The 18,621-nt window shown below is 42.4% G+C and overlaps 1 protein-coding gene across 4 annotated transcripts in view; it reads left to right on the plus strand.

The window, feature by feature from the left end:
• LOC125458167 (exocyst complex component 6B-like) overlaps positions 1–18,621 on the plus strand; it is a 620,472-nt gene that overhangs the window by 421,084 nt on the left and 180,767 nt on the right. For all 4 annotated transcript variants that reach the window (XM_048543144.2, XM_048543170.2, XM_059650589.1 and 1 more), the window contains one exon: positions 17,555–17,666. In XM_048543144.2, the coding sequence (XP_048399101.1) occupies positions 17,555–17,666 (112 nt within the window). The remainder of the gene's footprint in view (positions 1–17,554; positions 17,667–18,621) is intronic.

Below are 18,621 nucleotides of genomic sequence, written 5' to 3' on the forward strand. Positions count from 1 at the left end.
GGATCAAATTGTGGGTACTGGTTTGTTTGTATGTTGAGTAATGAATGCCCAAGAATGAATTCCAGCTTTGAATCTAATCAAAAGGTTCTGATAGCTTTATATTATAATAATGGAGTAAGTTACAGGCAACGATGACAGGCTGGGATCTAATCGAAGGGATTGGATGGATTTTACATAGAATAACAGATAGCCACTAGTGAGTTACAGGCTGGAATCTAATCAAGGGGTTTAAATGGTTTATAATAACTGGAGTCTGAGTCATTGAAACAGAATTGTGCAGGAATGAGTTGCTAACTGGAATAACCTAATTGAAGAATTGAAAGAAGGAACTTAACTTTGTGTAGTGTCTTATCACTTGTGTGGAAATATAGTCAGTGTCGTTACGTATTTAAATGTAGCAGCCGTTTGTGTACGTTCAGCAGTCAGATGAATAACTGGTTTATCTAACCGGTTAATTTTAAAATGCAGATGTTGCTCTGAAACTGGATCTTTGTCTTCTAGGTAGGTTTTGTACAAGGGAGGTGAAATAGGCATTCTATGAAGTAAAAAGCATCTGTCCTCACTGCGTTGTGGCAGGATTTTTCCCCAAAGCACTGACTAACCCTTGTGTCACTCATTTCCTTTATCTCCTCACACAACCATCACAAAGAATATTGTAGTCTCGAGTGTAATGTGGTGTTGTTGACAGATGCCTCCTGCAGGATGGACAGGCTGCGATTTCAACTCCTGATTGTTTCCAGCACTTCACCTGTGCATTTGAAGCCAAGTGCTGGAGGGAGCATTGGCATTGAGAATGTGTGTCCTAGAGCAAACCCTTTTATTAAATGCATTGTCTGCATGATTCCTCAATCAGCAGGAAAGCACGTCACATTTTCTGCTGTTGCCTGTATCTTGCAACTGAAATATAAGTTTGACAGTGTTGTGAGGCCACAGTTGTATTATTATGTTGCTGTTGATGTATGTTAGATAGCAAAAACTTAATCATTGCACCAGTTTAGAAAGAAAGAACTTTCATCTTTCGTAGTGCCTTTTGCCACCCCAAGTGGCCCAAAACCAATTAAGTACTAGCTTAGAAGTATGGTCCCTACTGTAATATTGGAATTGCGAAAGCAAAGTTGTTTTGACTTCTGATCTGGACTGCTTTTGCCGAACCGTTGATTGAAAGCATCCCTTCAAAGGTGTTAAACCTTTGCAGCAGATCTTTCAACAGCTTGTAATAGTGGCAAAGAAGCAGTTCTGAATGGAAGGGCCTGAAGGTGGCGACTCAGACCAGGAGAGGTGGAGGAGGCCAGTTCTACCTTTACGTCTCTTTACCATTTGTCCCCAACTCTCCTGGTTAGAAAAATGATGTATTTAAGTAAAACAGTTCCTTGGAGATGAACACATACTATACTTCCAAGCATGCAGCTGTATCATGTTGAAACAACTATGGATTTGTTAGACCCTCTCTTGACAAGTTATCCCTTGATTGCAACTGGATTATTATGAACCTTATTTTGCGAGATTATAAACTGATTAGGGCAAACAGTGTATGTATTATTCAATGTGAAGCCCTGATACTGGTGCAAAATAAAAGAGAATGGAGTTATACTAGGGATAGCACAATTAGAGAAGTGTGCGTTGTTGTCTGTATCTGACAGGAAGAGTCCTAAAGGCTATATTGTCATGCTCGATGCCATGCGCTGTGACATCCCCAGGCCAGACAGGAACTTGGAGTGGAGAGCATGGATAAAAGGTGTGACTAAGAATCAAAAAGCAGAACTACAAGTAATTTCTGGATTCCTACCTGCAAAATCCACAAGAAAATTGACAAGGGGTGAGAAAAAATACCAGAGTTGAATGTAGGGTACAGAAGAGAAATGGGTTTTCATTGTTTGGGTATTGGGTTCAGTACTGGAGAAAGGGGAACAGTGCTGTTAGGATGGTCTTCATCAAAACTGAGCTTGGGCCAGCGTATTGGTGAATCCTATAACTATGGTTGTAGAGACGGGTTTAGATTAAACAGTGAAGATGGAGGGAAATTCACATATGGTGAGGAAAGCTAAAGAGGAAGCAGGATATTCATGTGGGTAATGATCGACAAAGTCTGACAGGAAGGGACAGCACACACACGGATATGAATGCACCAACAAATTAAATCACAGTGGGGAAAGTTGGTAAGATGCAGTTAAAGATTCTTTATCTGAATACACACACCATTGTAACACGATAGATTAAGTGTCAACACAAAAACTCATAAATGAGTATGATATGGCAGCCATTACAGTGACACAGTTTCAAAGTGATTACAGCTTGGCCCCAATTATTCACATTTTGGAAGAACAGAAGAAAGGAAAATGAGGTAGGATGGCTCAGTTAATCAAAGGTAAAATCAGTATTGTTGTGAGAATTTATCTCGATTTGGGAAATCAAAATTCGGAATTTGACTGAGTGGTTATAAGAAGTAGCAAAGGTAAGAACTTAATTGTGGAAGTGCTACACTTGTCCCCACACCTCCTCCCTCACCCCCATCCCAGGCCCCAAGGTGACTTTCCACATTAAGCAGAGGTTCACCTGCACATCTGCCAATGTGGTATACTGTATCCACTGTACCCGGTGTGGCTTCCTCTACATTGGGGAAACCAAGCGGAGGCTTGGAGACCGCTTTGCAGAACACCTCCGCTCGGTTCGCAAAAAACAACTGCACCTCCCAGTCGCAAACCATTTCCACTCCCCCTCCCATTCTTTAGATGACATGTCCATCATGGGCCTCCTGCAGTGCCACAATGATGCCACCCGAAGGTTGCAGGAACAGCAACTCATATTCCGCCTGGGAACCCTGCAGCCTAATGGTATCAATGTGGACTTCACCAGTTTCAAAATCTCCCCTTCCCCAACTGCATCCCTGAACCAGCCCAGTTCGTCCCCTCCCCCCACTGCACCACACAACCAGCCCAGCTCTTCCCCCCCACCCACTGCATCCCAAAACCAGTCCAACCTGTCTCTGCCTCCCTAACCGGTTCTTCCTCTCACCCATCCCTTCCTCCCACCCCAAGCCGCACCCCCATCTACCTACTAACCTCATCCCACCTCCCTGACCTGTCCGTCTTCTCTGGACTGACCTATCCCCTCCCTACCTCCCCACCTATACTCTCTCCACCTATCTTCTTTACTCTCCATCTTCGGTCCGCCTCCCCCTCTCTCCCTATTTATTCCAGTTCCCTCTCCCCATCCCCCTCTCTGATGAAGGGTCTAGGCCCGAAACGTCAGCTTTTGTGCTCCTGAGATGCTGCTTGGCCTGCTGTGTTCATCCAGCCTCACATTTTATTAACTTAATTGTGGGAGTGGGTTATGGGCCCCTTAACGTTAAATACACTGGAGCAATGTTATGCCGTTTACCTTGTTTGGAAAATGCATTGTTTGACCTCTGCAGTTAGGCATGTGCTTTTTGAAGTTGTTATTGCTCAACAAGCATCTACCCGACTTATGAGTGCGTGACAGGACAGTGTCTCTAACCCATTTACTTAACCTGACAGTGCTTGATGTAGCAATGTGGAGGAGTATTCGGCTGCATCTAATGTGAGTCATGGAGGAGAGTTACGGACTTTGGATGCTCAAGGTCAAAAAGGCTTTTTGATGAATACCAACATCTTCACCTTGATGAGTACAAATGGTTCCCTGAATGCTAAGACTGAATCTCTTTTAGAATCCATCCCTGCAAGTAATTGCCACTGTAGGACATCTGGAGTTCTGGAACTCATTCCATTCAATGTAAAGGCTCATAGACTTTGGCCACTCAGTTCAGAAAAATTGTCGCTCCAAATGAAAAGCATATGCTTGAAACAAAAAGAAGCCTGATTGGAATTAATCAGTTACTTCTGCTGCTGTTCAGCTCCCAAAATCCAGAAAATCTGTGACTCCCACTCTGTCATTCTGTACCCCATACAGGCTCCCCTCTCCTGCCGGATAGGGTATCCTGAGATGTTTTGCTAAATTTAGAGTGTAAATATAAATTTTTGAAAGATAGGTCCAAATCAACCTTTTGAGTTGATTTACAAGTGTTCAAATATGCTTGCAATTTTTGAAGAGTTCAAAGTGATTTTTTTAAATTTACATTGGGATCGTTAAAAACCATTTAGCCCAGCAGGCCTGTCTTACCGATGAATTCTACCTAAACACCCTCTCACCATATTTTTATCAGTCGCTTCCTTCTTACTCTGTACTCCTACTCTTCTCACCCTTCCTTATCCCTTCCTAACTATTCAAATGTGTCCCTTCACTTTTCTGTCTCCCTCTTGCACTTTCTCGTTGCCCCTTCCTTCATTCATCCTCTCGTCCTTCCGTTGTTCACCCTTCCAGCCCTCTTCCCCTCCTTCGGAAAACCAATTCCAACATTACTATACTAAATAAAAAAGGACAAAACTGCGGATACTGTAAATCAGGAACAAAAATAGAAAGTTGCTGGGAAAGCTCAGCAGGCCTGGCGACATCTGTGAAGAGAAATCACAGTTAACTTTTTGGGTCGAGTGACCCTTCCTCAGAGCTGTTCTGGGAAAGGGTCACTCAACCCAAAATGTTAAGTCTGATTTCTCTCCACAGATGCTGCCAGATCTGCTGAGCTTTTCCAGCAATTTCTGTTTTTTGTTTCCAATGTTAGTGTACTGAGTTCAGGCTAATTTTTGCCAGAGCTAATGTTTTGGGGTTCTGCATTTTGCTGTTGGATCATTCAGCAGATACGTTCTTCAGCCATTTAAAAAAAGTGATTGGCAATGTCCCCCCAACTGTATAAATCAAAAATAAATAATAAGCTTCCCTGCTGGTATACTATTGCAGGAAAAGATTTTGCCTCCTCACAACCTGTTTTAAATAAAGTTCTGAATTGATTCAGTAATTGTGAAAAGGGTGCCCTCTGAGACCTGATTATATACTAATCAGTCACTGTGTAGAGACCCTTTGATTTATACATCAAAGAATTGTTATACCATTGGATGGAACTCTGTGTTTGGGATTCTCTAGGCATTGAGTAGGCTCCTTATAGAGCAAAATAACGTACTTAAAATAAGCAAGCCACTAGATAATGACTCTAATTAAAGCATGAGAGAGTTAAATAAGAAAGGATGGTTTGTAAAACTACCTTTTTGAGAAGGCTGCAATGTTGACCTTTAGATTGGTGGAGTGAAAAATTCATGGTTAACACTTCCCGGCAAAGGGCACTTTGAAATTCTGTCCCTCTGCATGAGGTGATGAAGAGTAGTAATTTACTGCAGCCTGTTCTATCCATTGTTTGGACGGAGACACCAGCCTTTTGATTTAATGCAGAAGGGGGAAGGTTCTTTGAGTATCATACGTGCAGACAGAGTTTGGTCTGTTCAAGGTTTTAAAAGACTTAATGGATTTCCAAGCTATTAAGATCCTATCAGGTGATCATTAGAAAGAGGCAAGTCCTAACTTTATGCCTTGATCAGGTGGAATATCTCAATGCCTGATCACATTACTGAGGTTTCAATGATGAAGTAAAAGCAGGCGATTGGTATTGAGAAACATATCAGTCCTGATTAAGCGGTGGAGCAGATTCAGTGGGCTGATTGGCCTAATTGTGTAACAATGTCTGATGGTCTAACAGTTTCAAACTGTTCGAAATCTCATGACAAGATGTAGAGCTGGATGAACGCAGCAGGCCAAGCAGTATCAGAGGAGCAGGAAGGCTGATGTTTCAGGCTTAGACCCTTCTTCAGAGAAAATTCTCCAGCATCTGCAGTTCCTACTATCTCTGAAATCTCGTGACACCAGGTTACAGTCCAACAGGTTTATTTGAAATTAGGAGCTTTCAGAGTGCTGATCCTCTGACATTTCACCTGACAAAACAGCAGCGCTGCAAAAGCTTGTGATTTCAAATAAACCTGTTGGACTACAACCTGGTGTCATGTGACTTCTGACTTTGTCCACCCCAGCCCAACACTGGCACCTCCACATCATTTCAAATTGTTAGACTAGTTAGATGCTTGTTTTTGATCAACACAGTCTCCAGAGCCAAAACTCCGTTTTCTGTGCTGATGACCTCAATGATCCAATTATATTTTAGTGCACCATGTCCTGTACTTGGTAAATTGGAAGTACCAGAATTGCATAAGCATGGTGCACAGCTGTGACAGCAGTAATTTCACAAGTTTGTGGCCCCAATACACATATCACCCAGGAAGATGCAACATGGGGATTTCCATCCCATTTGACAGTCATGTTCAGAGGATTGTATATGGGGGTGGAGAGAGGCAGGAAACTAGATTTCAGAATGAACTTTCGTGGTAGATGAAGCACATCACTGCAAGCATTGAATTTTAAAATGACCCCTTGCTCATATTTTGTTTGGGAAAACAGAAGATATTGAAAATGTATCACAGGTTCATTAACTTCAGTTACAGGAGATCAGCCCTACATTCCCCTCAGTCCAGTCCTACATTCCCCAAAGTTGAGATGCCTGAGGGGCAATTTAATTGCAAGTTCTAAAATTCTCAAGCAGCTTGAATAGAATGGGCCCAGAGAAAGTACTGCCCCTGGCTGAGTGTCCAGAACGCATGGATCTAATGTCAGGTTAAGGAGTGGGCCATTTCAGACTGGGATGAGGAGAGAAGTTACTGGAGAAACTCTGTAGGTCTGACAGCAAGAAATAGAGAAAGCAGAGTTAATGTTTCAGGTCCAGTAACGCTTCTTCAGAACATGATAAGGAGATATTTCTTTACTCAGAAAGTTGTCAGTCTCTCTCTCTCCACGATTATAATTCTCCACTCCATAGTGTGGCAGAGGTTCAGCCATTGAGTCGGCTCAAGAGGGAGACCAGTAGGATTAGAATAGTTACGTGGTTGTTTTGACCTGTGTAGATTCAATGGGCCGAAGGGACTTATTCTCTGCTTTAGACCTGTATGACTGTCTGACTTGTTAACATTCATTACTTGAAGGAAAGAAATTCCACATTTTCAGCCCATTTCTGAAGAAGGGTCCCAAAACATCAGCTTTTCTGCTCCTCGGATGCTGCCTAGCCTGCTATATACCTCCAGCTCCATACTGTGTTACCACAGTTTCGGTTATTCCCTTTTTGGGCCAATGAGGATATGTTAAGAATTATCGTGTGAAAACTAGGGTTTGTTATTAATTAGGTTATAAGATATTTGAACAGAATTAGGCCATTCGGTGCAATGGATCTGCTCTGCATTGAATCATGGCAATTTGTTTCCCATCCCAATTTCCTGCCTTGACCCCATTACTAATTGGGAGCCTGTCTATCTCTGTCAAAATACACTCAATGACTTGGCGTCCACAGCCTTCTCCGGCAATGCAGTCGACAGATTCACCCCCCCTCTGGCTGAAGAAATTCCTCCTCACCTCAGTCCTGAAGGATCATGCCTTCCCTCTGAGGCTTGCCCTTTGGTCCAATCTCTCCTACTAGTGGAAACATCTTTTCCACATCTGCAGTATCCAGAAATCTCAGTATTCTGTAAGCCTCGATGAAATCCCTACTTATCCTTCTGAACTTCATCAAGTACAAACCTAGAGTCCTCAATTACTCTTCATACTGTTATAGAGTCCTACAGCACTGAAATAGACCTTTTGTCTGTCGACCAGACATCCCAATGTGACCTAGTCTCATTTGCCAGCACTATCCATATCCCTGTAAACCCTTTCTTTCATATTCCTATCCAGATGCCTTTTACATGTTGTAAATGTATCCGCCCCATTACTTCTTTGGCAGCTTGTTCCATATACACATCACACTCAACATGAAACATTTACCCCTCAGGTCCTTTTTAAATCTTTCCCCTCTTACCTTAAACCAGTGCTGTCTAACTTTGGACTCCCCACCCGAGGAAAAAAGGCCTTTGCTACTCATGTTATCCATGCCCCTCATAATTTTATAAACCTCTATAAGGTCACCCCCTCAGCCTCCGACGGTCTTGGGAATAAAACTCCAGCCTATTCAGCCTCTCCCTATAGTCAATCCCTCCAGTCCCGGCAACATCCTTGTAAATCTTTTCTGCACCCTCTAGTTTAACAACATCAAGCACTTCATTCGTAGGATTTTTTCTGTAAACCCCTCCTTGACCTCCTTATCCTTCCTTAGATATGGGCTGGAAACAGCTCACAGTATTCCAACTGCAGCCTGACTAGAAGCCTTCAATACATCTCTGTTCTTGTATTCTAGCCTATTGAAATGAATGCTGACATTGCACATGCCTTCCTAACTGGCAACTGAAGCCTCATGTTAACCCTAAGTGAATCCTGACCTGGGCTGCACTAAGTTCCTTTGTACTTAAGATTTCCAAAGCCTTTCCCCAATTAGAAAATAGTCTACGACTCTATTCTTCTTTCTAAAGTGCATAACCTCACACATCCCCACATTGTATTCCATCTGCACTTCTTTGTGCATCTCCCAGCCTGTCCAAGTCCTTCTGCAGCCTTTCTGCTTCCTCGTATTACCTGCCCCTCCGCCTATCTTTATACCATTCGCAAACTTAACAACAATGCCCTCAGTTCATTGTCCAGATCACTAATGCACAACATGACAAGTTGTGGCCCCAACACTGACCCCTGTGGAACTCCACCAGTCAACACCTACTACCCTGAAAAAGATTTCTTTATCTCCCCTTTCTGCCTTCTGCCAGTCAGCTTCAATTCACACCAGTACCTTGCCCCTAATAGCATCTTCTTTAGCATCTTCCTGTGTGGCACCTTGTAAAAGGTCTTATGGAAACTGAAATAGATCATATCCACTGGTTCTCCTTTGTCCAACATATGCAAAGAATTCTAAAATATTTGTCAGGCATGACCCATTGACACACCCACACTGACTTAGCCGTTTTTGGCTGGCTCCCGCGAGATTTCATGTGCTCTAACCTTGCTAACTAGTCTATCATGCAGAACCTTGTCAAACACCTTTCTGAATCCATATAGACAACTTCTGCCATTCTACCTTCATCAATTTCCTTTGTCACCTCTTGAAAAAAACTCAATCGAATACATGAGACACAATTTCCCATTTACAAAACCATGTTTAGTATCTCTAATTAGCTCATGATACTTGATCCAATCTCTCTTCATATGTCTGTAAACCTTTGTTGCATGCCATCCATAGCCAGAACATCCTTCCTCAGATAATGAGACCAGAATTGTACACAATACCTTGGTGTAGACTCAAGTCATTACCATAAAACATCTCTGCTCCTGGACTTGAAACTTCTTGCAGTGAAGGCCAACATACAATGTGCCATCTTCACCAGCTGCAGCATTGCATCTTACTTTCAGTGACTGGTCTACAAGGACACATAGGCCTTGTTGTATCTTCCCTTTCCCAACCTATCATATTTCAGGCAATAGTATGCCTTCCTATTTTTGGTTGAAAAGTGGACAACCTCACATTTATCCTCATTATACTTTTTCCGCCGTGCACTTATCCACTCACTCAACTTATTCAAAAAACTGAAATACCTCTGCATCTTTCTTACAGTTCACCCTCCCACCCAGCTTCAGGTTATCTGCGTACTTAAAAGATGTTGTGTTTAGTACCCTCATCTGAATCATTATGTCTTGATAAAAGATTGTGAATAGCTAGGTTCCAGGCACTGACCCCTGCACTAACCCACTAGTCACTGCCTGCTACTTGGGGAAAATACCCTGTTTATCCTGCTCATTTTTTCCTGTCTGCCAACCAGTTCTCCATCCATGTCAGTACGCTATCCCCAGTCCCATGTGCTTTAATTTTATATGCTAATCGTTTGCGTGGGACCTAATCAAAAGCCTTTTGCAAGTCCATATCCACCAATTCCCCTTTATCAACTCTACTAGTTAAACCTCAAAATATGTTATTAGATTTGTCAAGTATGATTTCTCTTTTATAAATCCATATTGAATCTGTTTGACCCTGACTCTGTTTTCCAAGTAAGCTTCTATTAAATCCTGTATAACAGACTACAACAACTTCCTACCATCAATGTCAGGCCAACTGGTCTATAAATTCAGTTTTCTCTCTTCCTGTTTTACGAAATAGTGGGTTTACATCAGCTACTCTCCAATCTATGGTAACTGTTCAAAAATCTAAGATGATCACCAATGCGTCCGCAAGTTATAGGGCACTTCCTTAGGTGTGCTGGGATAGGGACTTCACGGCCCTCGAGATGCATCAGTATTTAATCCCATCAATTTCACTAGCACCACTTCCCTAATAATATTGATTTCCTTTAGTTCCTCACTATTACCAGAACCTATGTTCCACAGCACTTTTGGGACCTTACTTATGTACTTGTTTGTTAAGATATACAAAAATATGTACTTAATTGAAATAAAACAATAAACTGCAGATGCTGAAGATCTGAAACCAAAACAGAAATTGTTGGAGAAACTCAGCAGGCCTGGCAGCATCTGTGCAGAAAAAACATTTTGACTTTGCTGACTCTTCTTCAGAACTCAGAACCCTGTTCTAAAGAAGGATCCCTAGATTTGAAACATTAACTTTCTTCCAACAGATCCTTCCAGACCTGCTCATTTTCTCCAGCAATTTCAGTTTATGTATGTAATTGATGTGCTATCTCTTTGTTCCCCGTTATAACTTCCCTTTTTCTGACTGTATTTCTGACTGTAAAAGATACATTTTCCCTCAATGATCTTTTTCACTCCACATACTTAGAGAAGGGCTTTAAGCAAAAATTATTTCATCCAGACGGTGATGGAGGTCTGGAATGCACTGCCTGGGAGAGTAGTTGAGATGAGCAACTTTGCAATCTGTTAAAAAAAAACTACTTGGATGAGCACTTGAAATGTCATGACTTTTAAAGCTATGGATTCAGTGTTGGAGGATGGGACTAGTGTAGATCTAGTGCAGCTTTGGCAGGACAGACTTGATGAGCAGAAGTGTCTACTGTACTGCAAGGTTCAATATGTAGACAAGCCAAAGTGTGCATTTATTAATATAGATTTTTTTTAACAAAATATCGTCCTATTGCCAATCTCTGTCTTGCTGCAATCTGAAAAACAGCCTTTTGCCATTGCTCTGTTTTCACTGTCATTTAGAACGTAGAACAATACAGCACAGAACAGGCCCTTCAGCCCTCGATGTTGCGTCGACCTGTGAACTAATCTAAGCCCATCCCCCTACACTACCCATCATCATCCATCTGCTTATCCAAGGACTGTTTAAATGCCCCTAATGTAGCTGAGTTAACGACATTGGCAGGCAGGGGGTTCCACGCCCTTACCACTCTCTGAGTAAACAACCTGCCTCTGACATCTGTCTTAAATCCATGACCTCTCAATTTGTCACTATGCCCCCTCGTACAAGCTGACGTCATCATCCTAGGAAAAAGACTCTCACTGTCCACCCTATCTAATCCTCTGATCATCTTGTATGTCTCTATTAAATCTCCTCTTAGCCTTCTTCTCCCCAACGAGAACAGACCCAAGTCCCTCAGCCTTTCTTCTTAGAGCCTGCCCTCTAGACTTGGCCAAATTTGTATACATGCTGCTTCTGTGCCTTTAATTCCCTGCAGCAACTTGGTTGGAAAGTCGATTTTTGTCATACTTTGGGAAGCTGAAGTACTCTACATCAATATTTCACCTTTTTCCATTGACCCATCAAAAATTTACTTGTGACAAATCTATTCTCATCCCGCTGAAATTGTCTAGATTGCTTCATATCTTTGTTTCCAAGCTATCCTAAGCCTTGATTTTAAATATATAATTTGCAGGGTATATATGTGTCATTTGACTGTGCCAGAATGTATTGCCATTCCCCAATTACCTTGAGGAGGAGGTGGTGGTGATGATGAGGTGCTGCCTTAAGCCACTTTAGTTCGTGTGGTATACCCACAGTGCTGTTGGGAAGGAAAACTAAACAATGATTACTCTCTCCTGAATGTTTCTCATCTGACACTTGATCCACTTGACTGACCTCATTCCCTAGAACCAAATCAAGCTGTGCTTCCTTGCATGTTGGGCTGGAAGCATACTAATCAAGTAAATTCTTCTGCATAGACTCAGAAGGTCTTCTGTCTCTTTGTCATTTACCCAGTTGCTAACTCAGTATATATTAGGAGAATTAAAATACCCTGCAGTGTAGTTTTTCCTTAAACATTTACACCTTATATAACTTTCCCACCATTTGGTGATCTGTAGAATACATTGAAATGCTCTGTTGTTTCTTAACACTAACCGAGTAGATCCTGGACTGACCTATCCCCTCCCTACCTGGACTGACCTATCCCCTCCCTACCTCCCCACCTATACTCTCTCCACCTATCTTCTTTACTCTCCATCTTCGGTCCGCCTCCCCCTCTCTCCCTATTTATTCCAGTTCCCTCTCCCCATCCCCCTCTCTGATGAAGGGTCTAGGCCCGAAACGTCGGCTTTTGTGCTCCTGAGATGCTGCTTGGCCTGCTGTGTTCGTCCAGCCTCACATTTTGTTATCTTGGAATTCTCCAGCATCTGCAGTTCCCATTATCTCAGATTCTGAGCTTGACTTCTGTAGGACATCCTTCTCTCTCCGGCTCTGTCATACTGTACTGAATCATTATATCGAGCAACATACGGTGCCCAGCTCTACCCTTTTCTGAGTTAGACCTTGGTTATCTCCAAAAGATCATTTTTCCATATCACTAGGGGCCAGCCGTATGACTTTTCTGCACCAAGTTCTCATTGAATGCCTCACTTGTGTCTTAAAGACCACTCCTGGGCACAAGTCTCAAAGTGTGGTCTGACCAAAAACACTGTGGTTTGATCATAACTTCCTCTAATCTATTCTACGCTTTGGGTATGCTGAACATTCTGTTGCCTTTGGCTGAACATTTTGAGTCTACTTTAAGACTTTTTGGCTGCATTTAACCTTATCCATTGCAATTTTCACATGAAATAAACATTACTCATTTCCTTTCCTATGTATTATACTCTGTACATGGATGATATTAAACTTATGTTAATGGTTGGCCTATTCACATATTGTGGGACATTTTGTTGAGGTCTGTGGTGCTGAGTTGGTGAGAGATGCACATTGTCTCCTTCGGGCACGTTAGGCAATTAACAGACTATTGGCTTGACATTCACAGGATCAGGGTCATGGTGGCTGGAAGTATCGGCCTGCCAAGGGCTACCGTTGAGCTAGAATCCAGCAGTTGTTTTGCTCTGAGTGCCACTAGGGATGCAATATCCTGTGTGGAAAGTGCACTCACCAGAGACCCAGAACAATGTAGCAACTTGATAAACACCCCAGTGATTAAAATATGGTGAAGACTGAATCCGGGCATATACTTTCTTGGTCAGAAATTTATTTCAGCTCAAACCATCAAACTTTCACGATTGATTGTTTGTCAATTACTTAAGCTCATACTGTACATGCCCAGGATATAAAACAAATCCTGAATTAGAGTCTGACGATGACCATGACACCATTGTTGACTGTTGAAAAAAATGCATCTGGTTCTTGAATGTCTTTTGGGGAAGAATACTACCATCCTTACCTGGTCTGCTCTACATGTGTCTCCAGACCCACAGCAATATGGTTGACTCCTAAATGTCCTCTGGGCAATTATGCATGATCAACAAATCACATTGTCCATCAGGACACCCACATCTTGTGAATGAGTCAAAAGAAAGCTAGTTTTTTTAAATTCAACCTATTTTTCTAATCAACCTGTTCAGCGATGCTGCTACACACCTCTTGAGCAGCTGAGACTAAAACCCAGACCTCCTGGTCCAGGGGTAAGGGCCATAGAGACCCTGTTTTAAAATAAAGCAAGTTTTTTTTCACTGAACATATTTTTCTGTTCAACTTGTTCAGAGATGGTATTACATACCGCTGGAGTTGGTGGAAGTTAAAGCCAGACCTCCGCGACATTACCACTATACCACAAGAGGGCCCCCAGAAGAAAGCAAGTTGTCCCAATTAACATATGATTATGACCTGTTGCCTCAGTCCACTTGGCCTCAGGCCTCCCTTCTAAATAATAACCCCAGCCAAGCCAGTGCTGTTGCCAGAGGTCGGATTTGTGAGGCAGGATGAGCCTTATCACCATGAATCTAATCAGGATGGTGGAGAGTGAAATGTGACGGAGCCAAGTCAAATGATCTCCCCGCCTCCTAACTCACCATGGAAGAGGACGAAAATAATCCCATTGTGTTAAATACTTTTTGCAGTTTCTGAGTCACCGCATTCAATTCTAATGCATGTCCCTGTTTAATCAATTTACATTGAGATTCTCAAACACTCAGCTTTTGTAGGAACATTGTGAATTTTATGAAAACCCGTACTAATCTGGTTCACTCTCCACCATCCTAGTAGTCGCTAAAGACAATATTAATGGCATTGATAGACCATAAGATATTGAAGCAGAATTAGCGTATCGAGTCTATTCCATCATTCAACCATGGTTGATATTTTTCTTAACCACATTCTCCTGCCTTTTCCACATAACCCTTGATCTCCTTCCCAACCAAGAACCTAACTTACTCAGTCTTAAATGCATTCAATGACTTGGCTTCCACAGGCTCTGCAGCAGTGAGTTCCACAGATTAACCACCCCCTGGCAGAAGAAATTCCTCCTCCTCTCAGTTCTAAAGGGTTTTTCCTTCACTCTGAGGCTGTGTCCTCTAGTCCTGGTCTCTCCTATTAGTAGAAACAACTTCTCCACGTCCACTCTATCCAGGCCTCTCAGCATTTAAGACTCAATTAGATCTCCTTTCACCCTTCTCAACTCCACCCAGAGAACTCAACCGCTCCTTGTAGAACAAGCACTTCATCCACAGAATCATTCTTGTAAAGGTCCTGTCGAACTCATGCACATCCTGCTTTCGACACAGGGCCTAAAACTGCTCACAGTATTTGAAAAGTGGTCTGTCCTGAGCCTTATACAGCCTCACCAGTACATCTCTTGTTGTGGTATTATAATCCTCACGAAATTAATGCCAATGTTGCATTTGCTTTCCTCACTGTCAATTAAACCTCCACGTTAACCTTAAGAGAATCCTGAACTGGGACTCCCAAGTCCCTTTGTGCTTCAGATTTCCAACAAATAGAAACTTCTAATCATAGAAATCATAGTGTGGAAACAGGCCATTCGGCCCAACAGGTCCACACCGTCCCTCCGAAGAGCATCCCACCCTGACCCATTCTCCTACCCCTACATTTCCCTTGTCTAACCCACCTAACCTGAACATCCATGGGCACTATGGGCAATTTAGCATGGCCAATCATCTAACCTACATATCTTTGGACTGTGGGAGGAATCTGGAGCACCCGGTGGAAACCCACGCAGACATGGGGAGAATGTGCAAACTCCACACAGACAGTTGCCCAAGGCAAGAATTGAACCTGGGTCCCTGGCACTGTGAGGCAGCTATGTTAATCACTGAGCCACTATGCCACCCCAACTACTGTAATCCATGGTGGTCCACTTTCCTTGCCTTTTCTCCTACAGTTATTTTAGCCACTTTGGCCACAAACTACAGGAATTAAACACCTGTACAAGAGATCATGGAGGGAAGACTAGGGAGAATTAGGTAGAGGATGCGGTAAGAGTCACACAGGAGCATAATAGGAGGCCATTTGGCCCATGCTACCACTCTTTGGAGTAATTTGTCTGTCACATTCCTCTGTTCTATCCCCATAACCCTGCAAGTTTACTTCCCTCAAGTGTTCATTTAATTTCCCTTTGCAAACATTTCCCACTTCTGCTTGCATCGACTTGATAGGTAACAAATCCTATTTTAAATCACATCCCTCCCTGTACATCTTGCTCAAAACTTGAGCTATCAGCTAATGGGAATCTGGTACACTGTTATCAGACCTCCTCTCAATCTTCTTTGCTTTAAGGAGAACCACCCCAGCTTCACAATTTTAACCTCATATAGATGTAGAGTTGTACAGCATGGAAACAGACCCTTCAGTCCAACTCGTCCATGTCGACCAGATATCCTAAATTAATCTAGACCCATTTGCCAACATTTGGCCCATATCCCTCTAAACTCTTAGACCCCTTTTATATCTCTCCCCTTTCAGCCTAAAATAGCTCAGAAAACCTTGAAACATTCAGCTAAACCTTCTCAATACCCTCTTATGGACACTTCTGTCTTTGTTGTGGCGTCCAGAAATAAACCCAGTATTCAAGTTGTAGCCTGACCAGTGTTTTATAGAGTTCATCATAAGTTCCCTGATTTTGTACTCAGTACTTCTGTTTATGAAGTCCAAAATTGCGTATGTTTTACTAAGCGGTGTTTAAATACGTCTCCCTTGACTGACTGTCTTGTTCCCTGCATCTCTTTAAGGCTGTGTCAGTTAGCCTGTATTGTCTCATCCAATCTGTTCTGAGTCCGAAATCACATAACACCAGGTTAAAGTCCGACAGGTTTATTTGAAAACTTGCACATCAATCTATTCTGACAAAATGCATAACCTGTCACTTCTCTGCATTAAATCCTATCTGCCACGTTCCTGCCATTCAGGTAGAATGCCTATATACTGTTGCATTCGATATACATCATCCTGTTTGCCGTACCTCCAAGTTGGTATAACCAGTCATTTTTGAAGTTTTATTCATTATTTCACGACACAAGTAATTTTTGTATATCAAAAGAAGTGGCTTTTTTGTACTAACTCTCATGGTGTGAAGAACCATTTACTCAAATTGTGGTTTTCTGCCCTTAAGCTATGTACTTATCTAAACTAATAGCAACACATCTATTTCTAAATCCTCAACTTTGTTAACCACCCTTTTATGTGGTACTTTATTGAACATTTTCTTTAAAATGCATATACAACATCTACTTCTTTTGCTTCATCAACCTTCTCTGTTACTTCATCAGAAAATTAAAGTATACTTCTCAAGCAGTATCTGTTTTATGCAAATTCATGATGGACATCTTTAATTAATGTAAAACTCATGAAAAGCTTTCCAGTCTTTTTCTTAGATTATTGTTTCTAAAGCCTTATGCACCCTTGATGTTAACGTAGTAAATAGGAGCGGGAGTCCAATCCACCGTTCATAATGATCATTCACCCAGAAAGTTGTGACCGCATGGAATAGTTTGCTAGTGGTAGTCATGATTGTAATAGAACATAGAACATAGAAAAGTACAGCACAGTACAGGCCCTTCGGCCCACGATGTTGTGCCGTGGAATAATCCTAATCCAAAAATAAAATAACCTTGATGCTGATAGTGTCTCATCTCAAGGATGGCACGTCTGACAGGGAGACCCTCTCTCTCTGTACTGTAATGGGAATATTAACCAGACTTTTTGGGCTCAGGTCATTGAATCCACAACCTTCAGAGGGAAGAGCCCACCTGCTGAGGTACAACTCCACAGCACAAGGTTACAGGTTCAGGGTCGGCTCACTGCTGGATCAGGGATCTTCCTGGAGGAGGTGAATCCACTATGCTGTTTCTATGCTGAGACTGATTCTGCAGCTATGTGTTTGAAATGGAATATGTTCAGTTTCACAACACTAACCACATTCTAATGAATGCAACTTCCACAAAAATCAGTTTGTAGTTTCGGAGTAATGCAGAGACGCTTTAAAGCAAAGCATTTTTTTTTCCTCTCCAGCTCAACTGAAATAGATGACATGATCCGGAAATCCACTAATCTCCTTCTGACCAGAACACTGAGCAACTGTTTACAAAATGTCATCAAGAAGCAGCATGTAGGACTAACTGAGGTGAGTGACCCTGGAGCCACCTTAGTCTTTGTGCATCAGAGATAATGGGAACTGCAGATGCTGGAGAATCCAAGATAACAAAGTGTGGAACTGGATGAACACAGCGATAGGGGGAGGCGGACCAAAGATGGAGAGAAAAGAAGATAGGTGATTGCAAGAGAGTTGCAGTGGGAGAGAGATTTCCTGAGGTTGGTCCGGAGGGAGGAGGGTAACTTCTTCAGGTTAGGCATCCCTGGAAGAGGCTTCGCAGTGAGGTTAAAATTGTATCAGAGATAATGGGAACTGCAGATGCTGGAGAATCCAAGATAACAGTGTGGAGCTGGATGAACACAGCAGGCCAAGCAGCATCTCAGGAGCACAAAAGCTGACATTTAACCCCATTCCCCCTCTCTGATGAAGGGTCTAGGCCCGAAACGTCAGCTTTTGTGCTCCTGAGATGCTGCTTGGCCTGCTGTGTTCATCCAGCTCCACACTTTGTTATCTTTGTGCATCTACTTGGATTAACAACGAGGTGCAAAGTCAGTATGCACACAGCATAGAAACAAGCTCCAATGTTTATGAGCCACACAAGCCGCCTCCCAATTTTTGTCATCTAACTCAAACAAGATCCTGTTTCATGTTTTTTTTTCTAATCACGTTGTGTTCCTCTTGAAAACTGATATATTTTGGTGTAGTTTTGCATTAATACAGTGGGAGCTGTGGGTGAGGGAGGTGGAGGGAATCCTTGAGTGTGGTGGTGAGGGTATCCTTGATGCCGTCTGAGAAATTTACACTTCCTGTCACTGTCAGCATCAGACATCCTCTCTGTAGCACTCTGTCCCATACGCTCAGGGTGGATATAGCATGGATTTGATTCAGTGTAAAGCTCATTCTGCACCCTTCTAACAAATAATTTGAGGACAATTACAAGTACTTATCAGGTACTGTCCTGACCCTAATGCACGATAAAAACATA

Source organism: Stegostoma tigrinum, chromosome 1, assembly GCF_030684315.1.
Source record: "Stegostoma tigrinum isolate sSteTig4 chromosome 1, sSteTig4.hap1, whole genome shotgun sequence".
Lineage (NCBI taxonomy): Eukaryota > Metazoa > Chordata > Chondrichthyes > Orectolobiformes > Stegostomatidae > Stegostoma > Stegostoma tigrinum.